Below are 21,102 nucleotides of genomic sequence, written 5' to 3' on the forward strand. Positions count from 1 at the left end.
CTCCTGTGTTAAGCCCTTTCTTCGCACCCCGTTCGTCTTCCCTCCCCCTCCCGTCCTTGTCGAGAGCGCACCTATTTACAAGGTACATAAGATCATGGACATGCGTTCTCGGGGACGGGGTCACCAATACTTAGTGGATTGGGAGGGTTACGGTCCTGAGGAGAGGAGTTGGGTTCCGTCTCGGGACGTGCTGGACCGTTCACTCATCGATGATTTCCTCCGTTGCCGCCAGGATTCCTCCTCGAGTGCGCCAGGAGGCGCTCGGTGAGTGGGGGTACTGTCATGTTTGTCATTTATTATCATGTCTTGTCCCTGTGCTCCCCATTCTGTTCGTTTCCCTCTGCTGGTCTTATTGGGTTCTTTCCCTCTTTCTATCCCTCTCTCTCCCCCTCCCCCTCTCACTCTCTCGCTCTCTCTTCTCTCTATCGTTCCGTTCCTGCTCCCAGCTGTTCCTATTCCCCTAATCATCAGTTAGTCTTCCCACACCTGTTCCCGATCCTTTCCCCTGATTAGAGTCCCTATTTATTCCTTTGTGTTCCGTTCCTGTCCCGTCGGTTCCTTGTTTAGTATTCACCATGCTGTGATTGCGTTTCGCCCTGTCCTGTCGTGTTTTTGCTGTGATTGTGTATCGCCCTGTCCTGTCGTGTTTTTTGCCTTCATCAGATGCTGCGTGTGAGCAGGTGTCTCTGTCTACCACGGCCTGCGCCTACCCGAAGCGACCTGCAGTCTGTGGCCGCTTCTCCAGTTATTCCCCTCTACAGACTAGAGGATTTCTGTTATTCCCTGTTTGGACTTAAATAAACTCTGTTTCTGTTAAGTCGCTTTTGGGTCCTCTTTCACCTGCATGACAATCGCCAAATGTCATTTCACTTTTTGGTGTTTTGGGTGAACAGATGTCTCTTTCCATTGACAACTATTTGGAGGCTGGAAATATTTTGCGAGTGGATGAATGTATGCGGGTAGCCTAGTAAAGGAGCCATTTGAAGGGATTGTTTGACAGTCATGACTGATTGTGTTTATGCCACAATACAAGTTGACACATATTTATGACTAGGCCCACAGAAATGCTATTGAATTAATATGGATTCTAAATATAATGACATGATTAGGCCCCACGGGCTGCCTCATTAGGCAGTCCAAGGAGGCATTTTCCGAGCTAAACTGACCAAGACCTCCAGCAACACATAACACCGCATATTATTCTGCCCAAAAACAATGATAACTTCTCTCACTCAGTGGCATAAGGACTATTTACAGTAGGTGAGTGTTGATGCCGCCCCATTATAAGCAGAGCCCACTTTGCCAAAGGCAGGGGTGCAAAATATTTAGCTTATCCATGCCCAGCGTGCCATTGGAGAGACTCAGCGCCTAGGCGCTCCACCACGCTCCATCAAATTAATTGAACAAAATTATATAGCCTACGGTAGAAAGAGTAGTAGCCTATGTGGTTTTTCTGAAGCCCATAGACTGGAGACCAAATGTATTACAATTTCATGAGACACTTTTTCAATCATTAACTTATTATTGAGGAGAGAGTGTGCAGGAGAAGACATCAGCTTTTGAGTTGCCGAGGCATAATCAAACAGAGGTGGACAGCAAATGGTGCTGAAAGTAATTAATTTCAACAACTGTCTTTATTTTAATTCGACTTCACTAGCAACAAGATGCCTTTGTTCAAGCCTACTCTTTCCCGCAAAAATAAGAGGTTGGTTTACCTGTTTGATGGATGCAATTATGCAACGCATAGATTTTGTCGGTATAGCCAAATCCTCCAATACTTTCGCCATGCACTCCTTAAATACCTCGGTGTCTGGGAAGGGCTTGGTGTGTTCATTTAAAAACAGGGCTCAAATTGAGTGAAGGTATGTCATACCTTTTGTTAAAGAAAAGGGCAAAGGGGATACGTATTGCCAGTTTTATATTGAGAAATGCATAAAAAGTATCCAGATAAAGTGTTCAATTCAAATCAAAATCAAATCAAATTGTATTTGTCACATGCGCCAACTACAACAGGTGTGTAGACATTACCGTGAAATGATTACTTACAAGCCCTCAACCAACAATGCAGTTCAAATAGAGTTAAGAAAATACTTTATTATTATTTATTTTTACATTTTTTTCGCCTTAATTTCACCAGGTAGGCCAGTTGAGAACAAGTTCTCATTTACAACTGCGACCTGGCCAAGATAAAGCAAAGCAGTGCGGCAAAAACAACACAGAGTTACAGATGGGATAAACAAATATACATCAATAACACAATAGAAAAGGAGGTTAGGCAATAAATAGGCCAATAGTGCCAAAGTAATTACAATTCAGCAAATACACTGGAGTGATACATGTGCAGATGAGGATGTGCAAGTAGAAATACTGGTGTGCAAAAGAACAGAAAAAGTAAAACAAATATCGGGATGAGGTAGGTAGTTGGTTGGATGGGCTATTTACAGATGGGCTATGTACAGCTGCAGCGATTGGTAAGTTGCTCTGACAGCTGACTCTTAAAGTTAGTGAGGGAGATATACTGTAAGTCTCCAACTTTTTGCAATTTGTTCGAGTCATTGACAGCAGAGAACTGGAAGGAAAGGCGGCCAAAGTAGGTGTTGGCTTTGGGGATGACCAGTGAAATATACCTGCTGGAGCGTGTGCTCGGGTGGGTGTTGCTATGGTGATCAGTGAGCTGAGATAAGGCGGAGCTTTACCTAGCAAAGACTTAGATGACCTGGAGCCAGTGTGTTTGGCAACAAATATGTAGTGAGGACCAGCCAACGAGAGGATACAGGTCGCAGTGGTGCGGTAGAAGAGAGAACCGTCTGACTTGGGTAACTGGAGTCTTTGACCATTTTTTGGGCCTTTCTCTGACACCGCCTAGTATATAAGTCCGGGATGGCAGGATGCTTGGCCCCAGTTATTTACTGGGCCGTAAGCACTACCCTCTGTGGTGCCTTACGGAAGGATGCCGAGTAATTTCCATGCCGGATGGTGATTCAACTGGTCAAGATGCTCTCGATGGTGCCGCTGTATAACTTTTTGAGGATCTGGGGACCCATGCCAAATCGTTTTAGTCTCCTGAGGGGGAAAAGGGGTTGCGGTGCCCTCTTCACGACTATCTTTGTGTGTTTTAGACCATGATAGTTTGTTCGTAATGTGGACACCAAGGAACTTGAAACTCTCGACTCACTCCACCGCAGCCCCGTCAATGTTAATGGGCACTTCTGTTGTTGGGTTATGCAACGGACGAGTAGCCAGCCGTTGAAGCTTACAATTGGGTGAAAAGGTAACCTTTGAAGTTGCCATGTTTAAATTCATAATATTTAATTATTTGCAAACAACAACCGTTTTGTTGCAAACAACACACTCTGGTATGCCTATTTCTCAGTCCATTCTTCCCTGAAAATTATATTTTCATTATCCACCTTTCTAGTGAGACTTTTCTGAGAGACTTTTTATCTTGATTGCAAGCAGTTATTCCCCATTCAGCACACAAAGAAATATAAAAAAACGAATTTAATAGAGACATTTGTGATTGAATCAGTGCAATCAGTGAAAATATGTTACGGACATTGAACTGATTATATAGCTGACTAACCAGATGTGTTAAATATGTTACGGACATTGAACTGATTATATAGCTGACTAACCAGATGTGTTAAATATGTTACGGACATTGAACTGATTATATAGCTGACTAACCAGATGTGTTAAATATGTTACGGACATTGAACTGATTATATAGCTGACTAACCAGATGTGTTGAATATGTTACGGACATTGAACTGATTATATAGCTGACTAACCAGATGTGTTAAATATGTTACGGACATTGAACTGATTATATAGCTGACTAACCAGATGTGTTAAATATGTTACGGACATTGAACTGATTATATAGCTGACTAACCAGATGTGTTAAATATGTTACGGACATTGAACTGATTATATAGCTGACTAACCAGATGTGTTAAATATGTTACGGACATTGAACTGATTATATAGCTGACTAACCAGATGTGTTGAATATGTTACGGACATTGAACTGATTATATAGCTGACTAACCAGATGTGTTAAATATGTTACGGACATTGAACTGATTATATAGCTGACTAACCAGATGTGTTAAATATGTTACGGACATTGAACTGATTATATAGCTGACTAACCAGATGTGTTAAATATGTTTTCATTTGTAGGAATATGAATTGGGCTGCTATTATGTTCTATTCTTCCGACTATTAGAACAATTTTAAAAAATTGCCTCTGTACACCTTTCTAGTTCAGAGTGGATAAGAGGGGGGTGGCAATGTTTTGTCTCGCACGGATGGCAGAACATCCAGGGCAGGGCCTGTTATGCCAGTACATTTTTTGGGTGCATCCGCACGCACACATAGGAGGTCGCACACAAGGAATACATGAATTCTACATTCACCCTTGGTCAGATACATCAGTCATTAACTCTGCAGGAAGAGTCAAATACATCAATCTTTCACTCTGCAGCCAGGTTAGTCAAAAACATCAGTTATTCACTCTGCAGCCAGGAGACTCAAATACATCAGTCATTCATTCTTTACCCAGGAGAATCAAATATATTAGTCATTTACTCCACAGGGAGAATCAACAGGAGTCAGTTAATGTGATTCACACCATGGGCCCATAAGATGCAATGTGATTCAGTTCATAGGCTGAAATGCGATTGGGATCATGTAACCATATACTGTGGTGCTACCAACCTGAGGCATCCGTCCTGAGCTGCAGCTCCTCCAGGGATGATCTTGGTGATGAAGATACTGGGGTCTTCTCCAATGTGGGGGTTATCTGTCCCCCCCGCAATACTGAAGCCCAACCCAGAGTTACCCTACATAGAGGGGCAGAAGAGAGAAATGGGTTTGGTTCAAATCAACTGTTACATGTCATAGGCAGAGTTCCTCTGTCCAGTGTCTGTGTTCTTTTGCCAATTCTTATATTTTCTTTTAATTGGCCAGTCTGACATATGGCTTTTTCTTTGCAACTCTGCCCAGAAGGCCAGCATTCCGGAGTCGCCTCTTCACTGTTGACGTAGAGACTGGTGTTTTGCGGGTACTATTTAATGAAGCTGCCAGTTGAGGATTTGTGAGGCATCTGTTTCTCAAACTAGACACTCTGATGTACTTGTCCTCTTGCTCAGTTGTGCACCGGGGCTTCCCACTCCTCTTTCTATTCTGGTTAGGGTCAGTTTGCGCTGTTCTCTGAAGGGAGTAGTACACGTTGTACGAGATCTTCAGTTTCTTAACATTTTCTCGCATGGAATAGACTTAGTTTATCAGAACAAGAATAGACTGTCGAGTTTCAGAAGAAGAGTCTTTGTTTCTGGCCATTTTGAGCCTGTAATTCAGGACATTTTGAGCCTGTAATCGAACACATAAATGTTGATACTCCAGATACTCAACTACTCTAAAGAAGGCCAGTTTTATTGCTTCTTTAATCAGGACAACAGTTTTCAGCTGTGCTAACAATTGCAAAGGGTTTTTCTAATGATCAATTAGCCTTTTAAAATGATAAACTTGGATTAGCTAACACAACGTGCCACTGGAACATAGGAGTGATGGTTGCTGATAATGGGCATCTGTACGTCTATGTAGTCAGCCGTTTCTAGCTACCATAGTCAATTATAACATTAACAATGTCTACACTGTATTTCTGATCAATTTGATGTTATTTTAATGGACCAAAAAATGTGCTTTTCTTTCAAAAACATGGACATTTCTAACTTTTGAACAGTACTGTATGTAAATGCACTGCAATGTTATAATGAAGTCATTCAAGTACAACATTGAGTATACTGTTCAGTTAATTTAAAATACAATTATAAAACATTTCTATTCCATCATTTGTATTTCATAATTTGACCTGAGGTATATCCTGTAAGTATATACATGCATTTCCACGTCTACTTCAAATAATGAAAAATACAGGCTATATTACTTATATGGTATTATATTAAACTCCATAGCTAGGACCAGTAGCGTAGCTTAATATCATGATGGGCCCGAGGTGCCCCCCCAAAATATGGGCCCCTATCACCCCCCATATTTCCCTTAAAATGTAAATAATTGTGTTGGTAAGTCTGTGTGTTAATATTACTAAGCATTGTAACCGCAGAGCAGAACCTAATCTAAGGGCACATTTGAAGCCGTTATCAGAGAGGCCGCAATATAGCCGATACATTCAGCACCATGGACAGCGGTCAGAAATAAACACGTATAAATCGATCAGCACCACGGAGAGCACAAAGCGGTCAAAAAACATCCTATTTTATCTGCAATTAATAGGCAATAGCCTATACTATAAAACATATATATGTAGATCAATCTCTTGACAGCAACACGGAAACACAGCTAATGACCCAGTACATGCCTGCTGAAGTCATGCATTGCGGCAAAACTGACAAAACTGACCGGTATTTCAAATGGTCTTCCTCGCACAGAGGTCTATAGCAAAAATACCAGCAAATCAATCAAGTGGAGCATTCAAACAGATTGCTTAAATGGCAGCATGTATTTGAACAGTATGTGATTTGTATGTGCTTACTATTATTCTTATAGCCCAGTTAAACGTATAGGCTTTGATGACATTGAAATGGCTCAGCGGCCGTGCACCAGAACATGGTTTCCAAAGACAGATCGTGCATAGTCGTAGATTGACAAGCAATATAAACTAATCTCAATAAAGCTTGATTTATGTAGACTGTCTGGGTAGCCTGCCCTGTAAAAATACAAGCTTACTCACTCATTTGATTGGCATTCGACAGATCTTGCTCTCTGCAAAGTCGTTGACTATGACATTCAAATCCATGGTCCTGAACCTGGTGTTTTCAATATACAGAATGGCCAACCCACTCAGTCCCTCCTGTCCCATGCTGCTCCTCAGGTATGATTTTAATTAATTCTTTTCAGTTTGGAAAAGGGGCGCTCGGCCCTGGCTACCGTTACATGCAGTCATAAAAAGGAGCACCGCTGTAACTACTTCCCCAAATGTAGCAGTGACTTAATTGTAATCCACAATGATCATCTTGGCCAGGTCTCTCACTGTAGTGTGCTTTGCTATTTTTATATATTTGCTGTAATGTTCTACTAGCCGGCTGGCTGTCTCGCAGAACGCATCATCATCTGCGTTGGCCAGGGTAGTGGGGTGCATGGAGTCAAACAGACTCAGTGTTGCCCGCAGACTTTTACATATGTTTCACAGCTGGTGGATAACGCTGTCAAGGTTTGCATTGACGTTGACTCTAAAACTTCTCTCCCATCAGACAGTCGCTCGTCCTCGCATAGCTTCGCCTTCCTTCTCAGAGTGTCTTCAAGTGCGTTCTGAGCTATCCATTTGTCGGCAAGGTTCTTTGCAGTGACTGTGGCCTTCTCGAAATCCTGTCGGAATCCGGACAGGACCTCCATCATGTCCTTGAGTAGGCTGAGACGACGTTCACATTTTCTAAAACCTTAAGTCTAAAAACCTTCTCTTTTTCAGTGCTGCTGCATCATCCATCTCGTCCTTCTTGTCTTGGTGAGGGCCTTCGTTACGTCCACATATCTGTAACTCAGGGCGGTCATCATATCTAGATGACCAGCGGGCGGGACAGTCATTTTAGAGTTACACTTTCTTTTTCTGATGCAAAATAAAAATGTACCACTCAACATTGACCATCTCTTCATGCTATACCAGAAGAAGGTGTGTAACAGTTCAAAAGTATCATAAAACGGTTTAATCTCGGGCACATTTTTGACAGAGTCGTTGAGAGCCAGGTTAAGATTGTGCGCTGCGCGATGCACATCAACAGCAAGCGGCTCTTGTTCTGATATTCTGGCCTGCACACCCGAATAGACCCTGCTCATGTCAGTAGCTCCATCATACCCCTGCTCTCGGCATTTTGAAAAATTCAGCCCATTTTCCTTTATGCTGCCCTGGATTTTATGTTGAAGCTCAGCTGTTGATGTGTCAGCAGTCCCCAGAAATCCCCAAAAACGACTCTGTGATGGTCAGATCTGTGGCGACATTATTTGCATCCCTTATCACTCTCACATAGCGATAAACTTGACTTAACTGGTCTACTTGGACACATCCGATGTGGTGTCCATAATAATATTTAAAAATGGGGCTTCCTGCATCTCTCCCTGAATGTCACACTTCACTCGCTCGGCTTAGATATCAAATCAGCTCATTTTGGATTTGAGGACTGAGATAGTTTTTTATTTTAATTTTAAATTTGACCTTTATTTAACCAGGCAAGTCAGTTAAGAACACATTCGTATTTTCAATGACGGCCTGGGAACAGTGGGTTAACTGCCTGTTCAGGGGCAGTACGACAGATTTGTACCTTGTCAGCTCGGGGGTTTGAACTCGCAACCTTCTGGTTACTAGTCCAACGCTCTAACCACGCGGCCATTCCAAAAGTTATATCAGAACTGGGTCGTTAAAGGACAGCAGGTCAATTACACTGAGGAAATTCCCACTGTTGGACTGCCCCAGCTTTCACGGTGCCCTCTGAAAGCCAAATTACATGATGCAAGTGTGAATTAACTATGCGCTCCAACACCTGCTGTGTACGCACGCCTCTCTCCATCTTTCCGTCAATAATGCCATTGGGCTTCCATTGGTCATATACCAAACAGACACCCATGTGAATCTGGGATGTTTCGTGACATGCTATTTTGGATGTTAGATGGCGCCAATCTCTCACCGCATTCACCCACGCATCAGACAAGGGGCACTCCGATCTCCGAACAGCCAGCAAGGCTCACACTACTCGCAATTTAGCTTGGTCGAATAACACAGTACATTGTAATTTGATTCCAGCCTTGGTTGTAGTGGTGCAATACAACTCTGAAAAACACCGCCTTTCGTCATCTCTTGGGAATGGGCCAGTAGGCTTACACAAGCCTAATGCAATAATGTGCTATTTAACTTTTGCATCCGTATTTGTTGCATAATGCCCCCTGTCAGTTGGATAGGTAAAAAGGCCGTCTGTCCCACTTACAACTGTTTCCTCAAACGCCACGATTCTAGCCTCGCCCCGCACCTCTTCCTCCCGGTCCGGCCCAGGGATAGCTTGTCCGGCCTGGCTTGTGCTCAGGGTCATATCCGCTGATACCTGACAACCTGTATCCTCCTCTGTCAAAGTTGCTTCTTCTGGCATGATGGAACAGCTTGGCCTTGGCTCTCTTGACCCGCTAAAAGCTGATGCTGGCGATGATAAACCTACATCCTATTCTGGTCCCGCTACATTGCTTGTGCTAGCAATGGCTGCATTTGAACTGCGTTTGAAAAATGAATCTAATTTAACACATTTTGACACCTCCTTAGCTTTCTAATTTTTGACCTTCCTCTTTTGGCCTCCAATTTTGTGTTGATACATTGTTGCTTTTTAAATCCGTGATTTTTTATTCTCGACTTTCTCTCTTTATTTGTTTTTCTCGGCCATTGTCTCTTGACAGCTAGCTCAACTGTCGCTTAAAACATGACAGAAACAACAACTCTTTGGAGAGTATTTGCACAATGAATCCCAGAATGCATTTCATTATCTTAACATGATATTGAAACTATTAATATAATTTATTTATCAAATTAATTTGATTTATTGTCATCAATACACAAAAATATCATCCTGACTTATGCAGTGGCAAAAAAAAAAACATTTTGTTGGTGAAACCATCAGTCGGATCATTTCTTATATCGCTTAAATTAAAGAAAGATCTTTTTGGCAATTAGTACATGTGATGGACCCTCAACAATGAATACTTGGACATGGTGGGGTGGATTTTAAAGTGGCAGTGTAGTATAGTGTGTATTTGTGAACGTTTCAGGAAACTAGGCCTATGTCGAAGGTCACTACTTCACACAAGAGCAATTTGAATGTAGTCTTTTTTGTTTTTATCAAAATGCATTTTTTTTGGCAGAAATGCCTTCTGGAACATTTGAACTTTCATGTGCTTTTATAACAAACTTGTATGCCATCTGTAAATACTCTTTGAAAGGAGGGAGTAGTGTAACGACCCTGGGTTTATAAGCGCGAAAATCGACTCTGTCGCATGAGCATGCTTTTGCGGCACAGTCGAGAGCGCACCGGACCTCGGGCTCGAAGGTCGAGGGTTCGAGACCTGGTCTCTGCTGTTTCATTATAATATGAATCAAATTGTTAAATTCCGAGCCTAGTTGGTTTAGCCACAGAAAAAGCCAGGCAACCTTCCTGCTAGCCATGATTGGCTGAGATAATGAGTGGGCTGGACATGCCGAGAGATGAGTTCGGATTGGTCTGCCATATAGCACGCTTCTGTCTATTAGAGCTGGTCAGTATGTATAGGTAATCCTGTCGAAAGTGGCTTTCCATTTTTTTTCATTGCTTAGTGGAAACCCATAAGTCTTGCTTCCCACTTTCTGGAGGACAGAGTTTTGAAATCAGTGGAATTAGAGTATGATAGCTAAGGAGATGGCGAAAACACCTGTCTCCGGATTACATCTTCAAACTAAGGGCAACCATGCATGGCATCCGTGACAGGGAGAAGCGTCCAACCATGATGTATAAGGGTAAGATAGTCTAGCTAGCTACATTTTCAGATATTACACATTTCTAATGTTGACAGAAAATTGTTTTCATTCCAAGTTAGTGTAATTTTAGCTAGCTAGCTAACGTTAGCTGGCTGGTTCGCTAGCTAACGTTACATGGATGATCTTATTATTCATATCTCAGAGCCATTTGCTTGGCTAGTTATAGCCTAATGTTAGCTAGCTAACATTGATCCTGGTTGGTTAGCTACCTGCAGATTCATGCAGGGTAGTAATGTCATGAGTTGGGATTATAGTTCATTGTTTACCTAGCTAGCTACATGTTTTAACAAAAGACTCCACTATGCAAGTAACCTTTTTGATTGTGATTGTAAATTCAGTCTGGCCCTCTACTTCGATTTCAGAGCACTCTCGTTTGAGTGTGCCATAGAATATCTGATGAATTTACGAACGCTCAACCCCCGTTGAATACGGCCGGTGTCAGTAAACGTTGTCAGAAAAGTATAATTAAATTGTTGCCAGCAGCCCAGTTAAAGTCACCAACACTCTGGATAACATGAAAAAAGCCTAACCAGCTCTGCTAGGGTGAGTAAAATGGTCTCTTTCTGAATGTTCAGAAAGAGAAATGATCTGAATTTACGACGGACAATCTGACAGCACAGTTGCAGTAGCAAACACTCTGTATAACATAAAAACAGCCTAACCAGCTCTGCTAGGGTGAGTAATGTTCAGTAAGCTGTTCTGTCATGTGTCTGGAAGTAGCTAGCAAGTTGGCCAGTTAGCTTATGAGCTTGACTGCTATTTGTACAGAAGGCTCAGATCAACCCTTAAAGAGATGGGTGGGGCTAAAGCTTAAGAGGGTGTGAACAATGTTGAATGGGTGTAGACGAAGAAGAGCTCTCCAGTTGGTACCAAAACATTCAAAGACCATTTTCTCAAAAGTGAAATGACAAGTTTATCAACTTTCAAAGCAGAATTACTTTCCAATTGTTACTCAAATGCAGTATATGATATACAATTTTGTAGCTCTGTGTCTCTGCTTTTATCCAATGTAAAAATAAAAAAATTCAAATGTTTCTACATAAGACTGAATCAAGAAGGTCGGTGACATTTCAGAGCAGTAGTATAGGGCCTGACTCTATTGCCCACACTAAGGCTTAGTGTGTGGTTGTGGTTAGGAGTGGTGTGCGCGTCTCTGATGTGTGTCTCATCGTCTTTAACAGTGAAGTTGATGTAGAGTTAATGATGCAAGCGCAGATCGTGGCTGAATCAGGTCACAGCAGAAAGAAAAGAGAGCCCTGCAGCCTTACAGGCAGACACAGAAACAGCTCCCTGCTCCTCTCCCCCTCTCCCTTCTCTCTCTCTCCTCTCCCTGCTCCCTGACACACAGCGTTTTCATGATATAGTAAGACTGAGAGCCCTGGAAACTATGAAATTATAAATTACATATCTTGCATGGTTAACCTTTTAAATTCATTTAAATTCAAATTTAAACCTTTACATTTAAATATAGACCCTCAATTTATTTTAAACCTTTATTTTACATTAAAACCTTAAAGGGACAATCAGCAGTTGCTACATCCATTTTTGGACTTACAAATGAATGTTATGTACACATTGATTCTTAAAGAATATAACTTACAAATGCCTCATGAGCTTTGTCATATCCCATCAGAACCCAAAGTATAAGCTTGTTTTACACCAATTTTTTTGGAAACAAATTAAATGTAAACATACAATGTATAGCCTTAAAACATGGTTAAACCTATAATTGTGATATCATGAATGGTCATCCCTAGCTCTGTCTGTGAATTTGAGAGTGACTACATTTCTCCAGCCACATCCCTCAGCTTTTTACCAAAACAGTGGCAGGGAATTCACTTTTATGGTTATGGTTTCAACTGGTGACTGGCTCTTTAATTTAAGAGACATATATTTTATGAAAACCTTAGCCATGGATGATGGGTTTAAAGTAACAACTACGATGTGATGTTCCTCCTACTTACCCGTTCCAGGGTGATCTCCTCATACTCATAATCTGCTTCAGTTCCATTCACCTGAAAGACAAGACATCAGCCAATCAGTATCGTGGGGATCATAAGAGAGCTGTCTCCATTGGCCCAGGAGAGGGTGCCTATGGAAAGATCAAACGTCTTTCCCACTGCACGTCTCATTCTGATGGCACACTATTCCTCAAAACCCAAACTGGAGGTGTTAAAGAAAGAGGTGTGAGGGACTAGGTACAGTCCAAGTTACATACACCTTAGTCAAATACATTTAAACTCAGTTTCACAATTCCTGACGTTTAATCCAAGTAACAATTCCCTGTCTTAGGTCAGTTACGATCACTATTTTATTGTAAGAATGTGAAATGTCAGAATAATAGTAGAGAGAATGATTTATTTAAGCTTTTATTTTTTTCATCACATTCCCAGTGGGTCAGAAGTTTACATACACTCAATTAGTATTTGCTAGCATTGCCTTTAAATTGTTTTACTTGGGTCAAACGTTTTGGGTAGCCTTTCACAAGCTTCCCACAATAAGTTGGGTGAATTTTGGCCCATTGCTCCTGACAGAGCTGGTGTAACTGAGTCAGGTTTGTAAGTCTCCTTGCTCGCACACGCTTTTTCAGTTCTGCCCACCAATTTTCTATGGGATTCAGGTCAGGGCTTTGTGATGGCCACTCCAATACCTTGACTTTGTTGTCCTTAAGCCATTTTGCCACAACTTTGGAAGTATGCTTAGGGTCATTGTCCATTTGGAAGAAATTTGCGACCAAGCTTTATAACTTCCTGACTGATGTCTTGAGAAGTTGCTTCAATATATCCACATAATTTTCGTTCCTCATGATGCCATGTATTTTGTGAAGAGAACCAGTCTCTACTGCAGCAAAGCACCCCCACAACATGATGCTGCAACCCCCGTGCTTCATGGTTGGGATGGTGTTCTTCGGCTTGCAAGCCTCTCCCTTTTTCCTTACATCGATATAGGACTCGTTTTAATGTGGATATAGAATATTTTGCACCTGTTTCCTCCAGCATCTTCACAAGGTCCTTTGCTGTTGTTCTGGGATTGATTTGCACTTTTTGCACCAAACTACATTCATCTCTAGGAGACAGAACGCGTCTCCTTCCTGAGCGGTATGACGGCTGCGTGGTCCCATGGTGTTTATACTTGCGTACTATTGTTTGTACAGATGAATGTGGTACCTTAATTAAGGCATTTGGAAATTGCTCCCAAGAATGAACCAGACTTATGGAGGTCTACAATTTTATTTCTGGGGTCTTGGCTGATTTCTTTTGATTTTCCCATGATGTCGAGCAAAGAGGCAATGAGTTTGAAGGTAGGCCTTGAAATACATCCACAGGTGCACCTCCAATTGACTCAAATTATGTCAATTAGCCTATCAGAGGCTTCTAAAGCCATGACATCATTTTCAGGAATTTTCCAAGCTGTTTATTAAAGGCAAAGTCAACTTAGTGTATGTAAACTTCTGACCTACTGGATTTGAGATACATTGAAATATAAGTTAAATAATCAGTCTGTAAACAATTGTTGTGAAAATTACTTGTGTCATGCACAAAGTAGATGTCCTAGCCGACTTGCCAAAACTATAGTTTTTAACAAGACATTTGTGGAGTGGTTGAAAAATAAGTTTTAATAACTAACCTATGTGTATGTAAACTTCCAACTTCAGCTGTATATACAGTACCAGTCAAAATAATATAATTTTCAATATTTTCTACATTGTAGAATAATAGTGAAGACATCAACACAATGAAATAACACATACGGAATCATGTTGTAACCCAAAATGTGTTAAACAAATCAAAATATATTTTAGATTCTTCAAAGTAGCCACCCTTTGCCTTGATGACAGCTTTGCACACTCTTGGCATTCTCTCAACCAGCTTCATGAGGTAGTCTCCTGGAATGCTTGTCCAACAGTCTTGAAGGAGTTCCCACAATTACTGAGCACTTGTTTGCTGCTTTTCCTTCACTCTGCAGTCCAACTCATCCCAAACCATCTCAATTGGGTTGATGTCCGGTGATTGTGGAGGCCAGGTCATCTGATGCAGCACTCCATTACTCTCCGTCTAGGTCAAATAAGCCTTACACAGCCTGGAGGTGTGTTTTGTGTCAATAGTCTCACTATCATTTGTTTTTCAACAGGACAAAGTGCAAACCAGATGGGATGACGTATTGCTGCAGAATGCTGTGGTAGCCATGCTGTTTAAGTGTGCGTTGAATTCTAAATAAATCAGACTGTCACCAGCAAAGCAGCCCCACACCACCACACCTCCTCCTCCAAAAATCTAAAATTTGGATTCATCAGACCAAAGGACAGATTTCCACAGATATAATGTCCTTTGTTCGTGTTTCTTGGCACAAGCAAGTCTCTTCTTCTTAGTGGTGTCCTTTAGTTGTGGTTTCTTTGCAACAATTCGACCATTAAGGCCTGATTCATGCAGTCTCCTCTGAACAGTTGATGTTGAGATGTGTCTGTTGCTTGAATTCAGTGAATCATTTATTTGGGCTGCACTCTGCGGTGGATAGGGGGATAGGGGGCAGCATTTTCACTTTTGGATAAATAGCGTATCCAATTTCAACTTCCCGCTACTCATTCCAAGAATATAAGATATGCATATTATTAGTAGATTTGAATAGAAAATACTCTGAAGATTCGAAAACTGTTTGAATCATGTCTGTGAGTATAACAGAACTTATGTAGCAGGCAGGAAGGACTAACCATCCAGATTTTTTTTTTAGGTCACTGTCTATTCAATATATTTTCATTGGGAAACAAGATTTCTAAGGCACTTGTTTGCAGTTCCTACCGCTTCCACTGGATGTCACCAGTCTTTGGAAATTGGTTGGGGTTATTCCTTTGTGTAATGAAGAAGTACGGCTATCTTGGATCAGGGTAACGTTATGTGTAGTGTTTGAGAGTTGCGCAAGACTAAAAAAGTAGCATTCGTTTGTGATCCTCCTGTATTGAAAACAGATAGACCCGTCTTCAATTTGATCGATTATTCACGTTTAAAAATACCTAAAGTTGTATTACAAAAGTAGGTTGAAATGTTTTGGCAAAGTTTACAGATAACTTTTGAGATATTTTTTGTGGTGCCTGCAGGGTTGAAATATGCTATTCTCTCTTTGTTTACTGTTGTGCTATCATCAGATAATAGCTTCTTATGCTTTCGCCGAAAAGCCTTTTTGAGATCTGACATGTTAGCTGGATTAACAACGAGTGTGGCTTTAATTTGGTATCTTACATGTGTGACTTAATGAAGGTTTGAATTTTATAGTATTTTATTTGAATTTGGCATTTTACCTGCCAATTGGCCAAGAGGGACATTTGCGTCCCGCCTGTCCCAGAGAGGTTAATTGCCGATTTCTAAGGCTGGTAACTCTAATGAACTTATCCTCTGCAGCAGTAGTAACTCTGAGTCTTCCTTACCTGTGGCGGTCCTCATGAGAACCAGTTTCATCTAGCCCTTGATGGTTTTTGCTGCTGCACTTGATGAAACTTTCAAAGTACTTGAAATTTTTGGTATTGACTGACCATGTCTTAAAGTGTTGATGGACTGTTGTTTCTCTTTGCTTATTTGAGCTGTTCTAGCCATAATATGGACTTAGCCTTATTTGTTAAAAGACCATCTTCTCTATACCAACCCTACCTTGTCACAACACAACTAATTGGCTGAAACTCATTAGGATGGCAATAAATAACACAAATGAACTTGTAACAAGGCACACCTGTTAATTGAAATGCACTCCAGGTGACTACCTCATGAAGCTGGTTGAGAGATTGCCAAGAGTGTGCAAAGCTGTAATCAAGGCAAAGGGTGGCTACTTTGAAGAATCTAAAATGTATTTTGATTACTACATTATTCCATATGTGTTATTTCATAGTTTTGATGTCTTCACTATTATTCTACAATGTAGAAAATAGTAAAAAATACATTTGAAGAATTTGAAAAAAACAAACACGAATGAGTAAGTGTGTCCAAACTTTTGACTGGTACTGTATGTAGCAGTACTTTAGCTATAACAAACAACGGGTGGGTGAGAGAAGAGCAGAGCACAGCTGACCCCTCAGTAGCAGCTTAATAAAGGGCAGCGCAGGCTGGCTATCCATGTGAAATCCCCTCTGCTCAGTGGGGAATACTGCAGCGTTCTGTAGCAGGCAGGCAGGGAGGCGGCAGGGCTTTCTGAGCAGTGCACAGCACTAATGCTGTCTTCCTGTGTGGCACGGGGATAATCTCCATGGGATTAGAGGTGATAGCCATGTTTGGGAAAGGGAGGATCACAGAAGGGCTGCTCTGTCCCTGCCTAACTACAGTACCATCATCACTACGACTGCTCTGCCTCTGTCCTTGCCCTAATCCAACTATACACCACTAGGGCTGTTGCGGTCATGCCATTTCAGCCGGTGATTGTCAAACAACTAACTGTAGGTCTCACGATAATTGACTGCTAATTAACATAAAACATTTATCATCTCCTGGCTTCAACACAAAACGTCAAATAAATCCATGTAATATAGCCTACAGCTTCACAATAAATCCATTATTTATTTTAGACAGGTCTAAAGAAGCATGATAGGAAAAAAATGTAGTCTATTTCAGAAAAAAGAATAGCAGGCTCGCAGCCTGTGGTAAAAATGAGGGGACGCGAACAACAGGTATAGGCCAATTAAAAAATGTTATTTATTGTAAACAAACTATAAACTTTAAACTAAGAAAAAGGAATGAGGTGTGGAAGTATCATAATGTAAGGTGTCCTCCCTAAGTTTGTTTTATTCACTGCTTTAGCACACTCCGCCAACCCTGATGTCCTAGCGGGGTCTGAATCCTGGCTTAGGAAGGCCACCAACAATTCTGAAATTTCCATCCCCAACTACAACATTTTCCACCAAGACAGAACTGCCAAAGAGGGAGTAGTTGCAAACTACTGCAGAGATAGCCTGCAGAGTTCTGTCATGCTATCCAGGTCCATGCCCAAACAATTCGAGCTTCTACTTTTAAAAATCCACCTTTACAGAAACAAGTCTCTCACTGTTGCTGCTCGTTATAGACCCCCCCACAGCCCCCAGCTGTGCCCTGGACACCATATGTGAATTAGTTGCCCCCCATTTATCTTCAGAGGTTGTACTGTTAGGTGATCTAAACTGGGACACCCCGGCCGTCCTACAATCTATGCTAGATGCCCTCAATCTCACACAAATTATCTTGGAACCTACCATGTACAACACTATATCTGTAAACATGGGCACCCTCATAGATATCACCCTTACCAACCTGCCCTCTAAATACACCTCTACTGTCTTCAACCAGGATCTCAGCCATCACTGCCTCATTGCCTGCATCCGTAATGGGTCCGCGGTCAAACGACCACCCCTCATCACTGCCAAACTCCCTAAAACACTTCAGCGATCAGGCCTTTCTAATCAATCTGGCCCGGGTATCCTGGAAGGATATTGACCTCATTCCATCAGTAGAGGATGCCTTGTTATTCTTTCAAAGTGCTTTCCTCACCATATTAAATAAGCATGCCCCATTCAAAAAAGAAATGAACTAAGAACAGATATAGCCTTTGGTTCACTCCAGATCTGACTGCCCTTGACCAGCACAAAAACATCCTGTGGCGTACTGCATTAGCATCGAATAGTCCCCGCGATATTCAAAACTTCAGGGAGGTAAGGAACAAATATACACATGCAGTTAGGAAAGCAAAGGCTAGCATTTTCAAACAGAAATTTGCATCCTGTAGCACAAACTCCAAAAATGTCTGGGACACTGTAATGTCCATGGAGAATAAGACCACCTCCTCCCAGCTGCCCACTGCACTGAGGATAGGAAACACTGTCACCACCAATAAATCTACGATAATCAAGAATTTCAATAAGCATTTTTCTACAGCTGTCCATGCTTTCCACCTAGCTACCCCTACCCTGGTAAACAGCTCTGCACCCCCCACTGCAACTTGCCCAAGCCTCCCCCATTTCTCTTTCCCCCAAATCCAGATAGCTGATGTTCTGAAAGAGCTGCACAATTTGGACCCCTACAATTTAGCTGTGCTAGACAATCTGGAACCTCTCTTTCTAAAGTTATCTGCCACAATTGTTGCAACCCCTTTTTCTAGCCTGTTCAACCTCTCTTTCGTATCGGCTGAGATCTCTAAAGATTGGAAAGCTGCCGGGGTCATCCCCCTCTTCAAAGGGGGTGATATTCTAGACCCAAAATGTTACAGACCTATATCTATCCTACCCTGCCTTTCTAAAGTCTTCGAAAGCCAAGTTAACCTGTTGAATCTAGGGGTCTTTTTTAAATGTATTGTTTTAATAACGTTCCCAAAGTAAATGGGCTATTGTTCAGGACCAGAAAATAGAATATGCATATAATTGACAGCTTAGGATACTCTAAAGTTTCCAAAACTGTAAATATATTGTCTGTGAGTATAACAGAACTGATATTGCAGGCAAAAGAATGACAAAAATACAATCAGGAACGCAGCGGTTTCTAAATAAGAGTCCCTTCCTATGCTTCCCTATTGAGCAGTGAATGGGATATCAACAAAATTGCCTTTTCTATGGCTTCCGTAATGTGTCTAGTATCACAAGACATAGTTTCAGGCTTTTATTTTGAAAAATGAGCCTGTGCGACAACATTGTGTCAGTGTCCACCTGATGGTTCTTTGTGTATTTCTCGCGCAAAAGACAAAGGCAGCCATTTTTCCACCCGGTCTTACTGAAAAAAGCTCTGTCCCGGTTGATATATTATCGAATAGATATTTGAAAAACACCTTTCTGTCGATATTAAGGAGCTAATTTGGAATATTTTTCGGCGTTGTCGTGACCGCAATTTCCGGTCGTTTTCTCAGCCAAACGTGAAGAACTAATTTTTGGCTACAAAAATAATTTTTCTGGAAAAAAGGAACATTTGCTATCTAACTGGGAGTCTCGTGAGTGAAAACTTCCGAAGCTCATCAAAGGTAAACGATTAAATTTGATTGCTTTTCTGATTTTCGTGACCAGAATGCCTGCTGCTAGCGAGGCATAATGCTATGCTAGGCTATCGATAAACTTACACAAATACTTGTCTTGCTTTGGCTGTAAAGCATATTTTCAAAATCTGAAATGACAGGGTGATTAACAAAAGGCTAGGCTGTGTTTGAATATAATTCACTTGTGATTTCATGAATATGAATATTTTCTAGTAAGATTTTTTGTACTTTGCGTTATGCTACTTAGTGTCAGTTGATGACAATTCTCCTGAAGCCGGGATGGGTAGTTACAAGAGGTTTTAACAAACAGATCACCGACCATTTCGAATCCCACCGTACCTTCTCCGCTATGCAATCTGGTTTCCCGAGCTGGTGATGGGTGCACCTCAGCCATGCTCAATGTCCTACACGATATCATAACCGTCATTGATAAAAGACAATACTGTGCAGCCGTATTGGTGATTCTCCGTATTGGTAATAATAAATAATAATAATATATGCCATTTAGCAGACGCTTTTATCCAAAGCGACTTACAGTCATGTGTGCATACATTCTACGTATGGGTGGTCCCAGGGATCGAACCCACTACCCTGGCGTTACAAGCGCCATGCTCTACCAACTGAGCTACAGAAGGACCACAGACAATACCATTCGGTATACTTCTGGCCCTTCTCTGGACACAACCCTCCAGATGAGCTTCAATGCCATACAACACTCCTTTCATGGCCTCCAACCACTCTTAAATGCAAGCAAACTAAATGCATGCTCTTCAACCGATCGCTGCCCGCACCTGCCCACCCATCCAGCATCACTACTCTGGACAGTTTTGACTTAGAATATGTGGACAACTACAAATACCTAGGTGTCTGGTTGGACTGTAAACTCTTCTTCAAAGCTCACATTACACATCTCCAATCCAAAATTAAATCTAGAATCGGCTTCCTATTTCGCAACAAGGTATCCTTCACTCATGCTGCCAAACATACCCTCGTAAAGCTGACCATCCTACCGATCCTTGACTTCGGCGATGTCATTTACAAAATAACCTCCAACACTCTACTCAGCAAATTGGATGTAGTCTATCACAGTCCCATCCGTTTTGTCACCAAAGCTTCATATACTACACACCACTGTGACCTGTATGCTCTCATTGGCTGGCCCTCACTTCATATTTGTTGCCAAACCCACTGGCTCCAGGTCATCTATAAGTCCTTGCTAGGTAAAGCCCTGCATTATCTCAGCTCACTGGTCACCATAGCAGCACTCACACGTAGCACGTGCTCATGCAGGTATATTGCACTAATCACCCCCAAAGCCAACTCCTACTTTGGCCGCCATTCCATCCAGTTCTTTGCTGCCAATGACTGGAACGAATTGCAAAAATAACTGAAGCTGGAAATGTATATCACCCTCACCAACTTTAAGCATTAGCTGTCAGAGCAGCTTACAGATCATTGCATGTGTACATAGCCCATTTGTAAATAATCCACCCAACTACCTCATCCCCATATTGTTATTTATTTTTTTGCTCCTGTGCACCCCAGTGTCTCTACTTGCACATCATCTT

General features: G+C 41.6%; 1 protein-coding gene across 2 annotated transcripts in view; it reads right to left on the bottom strand.

Moving 5' to 3' along the window:
• LOC124037986 (discs large homolog 1-like protein) overlaps nucleotides 1–21,102 on the bottom strand; it is a 214,644-nt gene that overhangs the window by 100,619 nt on the left and 92,923 nt on the right. For both annotated transcript variants that reach the window (XM_046353313.1, XM_046353314.1), the window contains 2 exons: nucleotides 12,532–12,582; nucleotides 4,723–4,847 (listed from right to left, as the gene is read on the bottom strand). In XM_046353313.1, coding sequence (XP_046209269.1) covers nucleotides 4,723–4,847; nucleotides 12,532–12,582 — 176 coding nt within the window. The remainder of the gene's footprint in view (nucleotides 1–4,722; nucleotides 4,848–12,531; nucleotides 12,583–21,102) is intronic.

This window comes from Oncorhynchus gorbuscha, linkage group LG06 (assembly GCF_021184085.1).
Source record: "Oncorhynchus gorbuscha isolate QuinsamMale2020 ecotype Even-year linkage group LG06, OgorEven_v1.0, whole genome shotgun sequence".
NCBI lineage: Eukaryota > Metazoa > Chordata > Actinopteri > Salmoniformes > Salmonidae > Oncorhynchus > Oncorhynchus gorbuscha.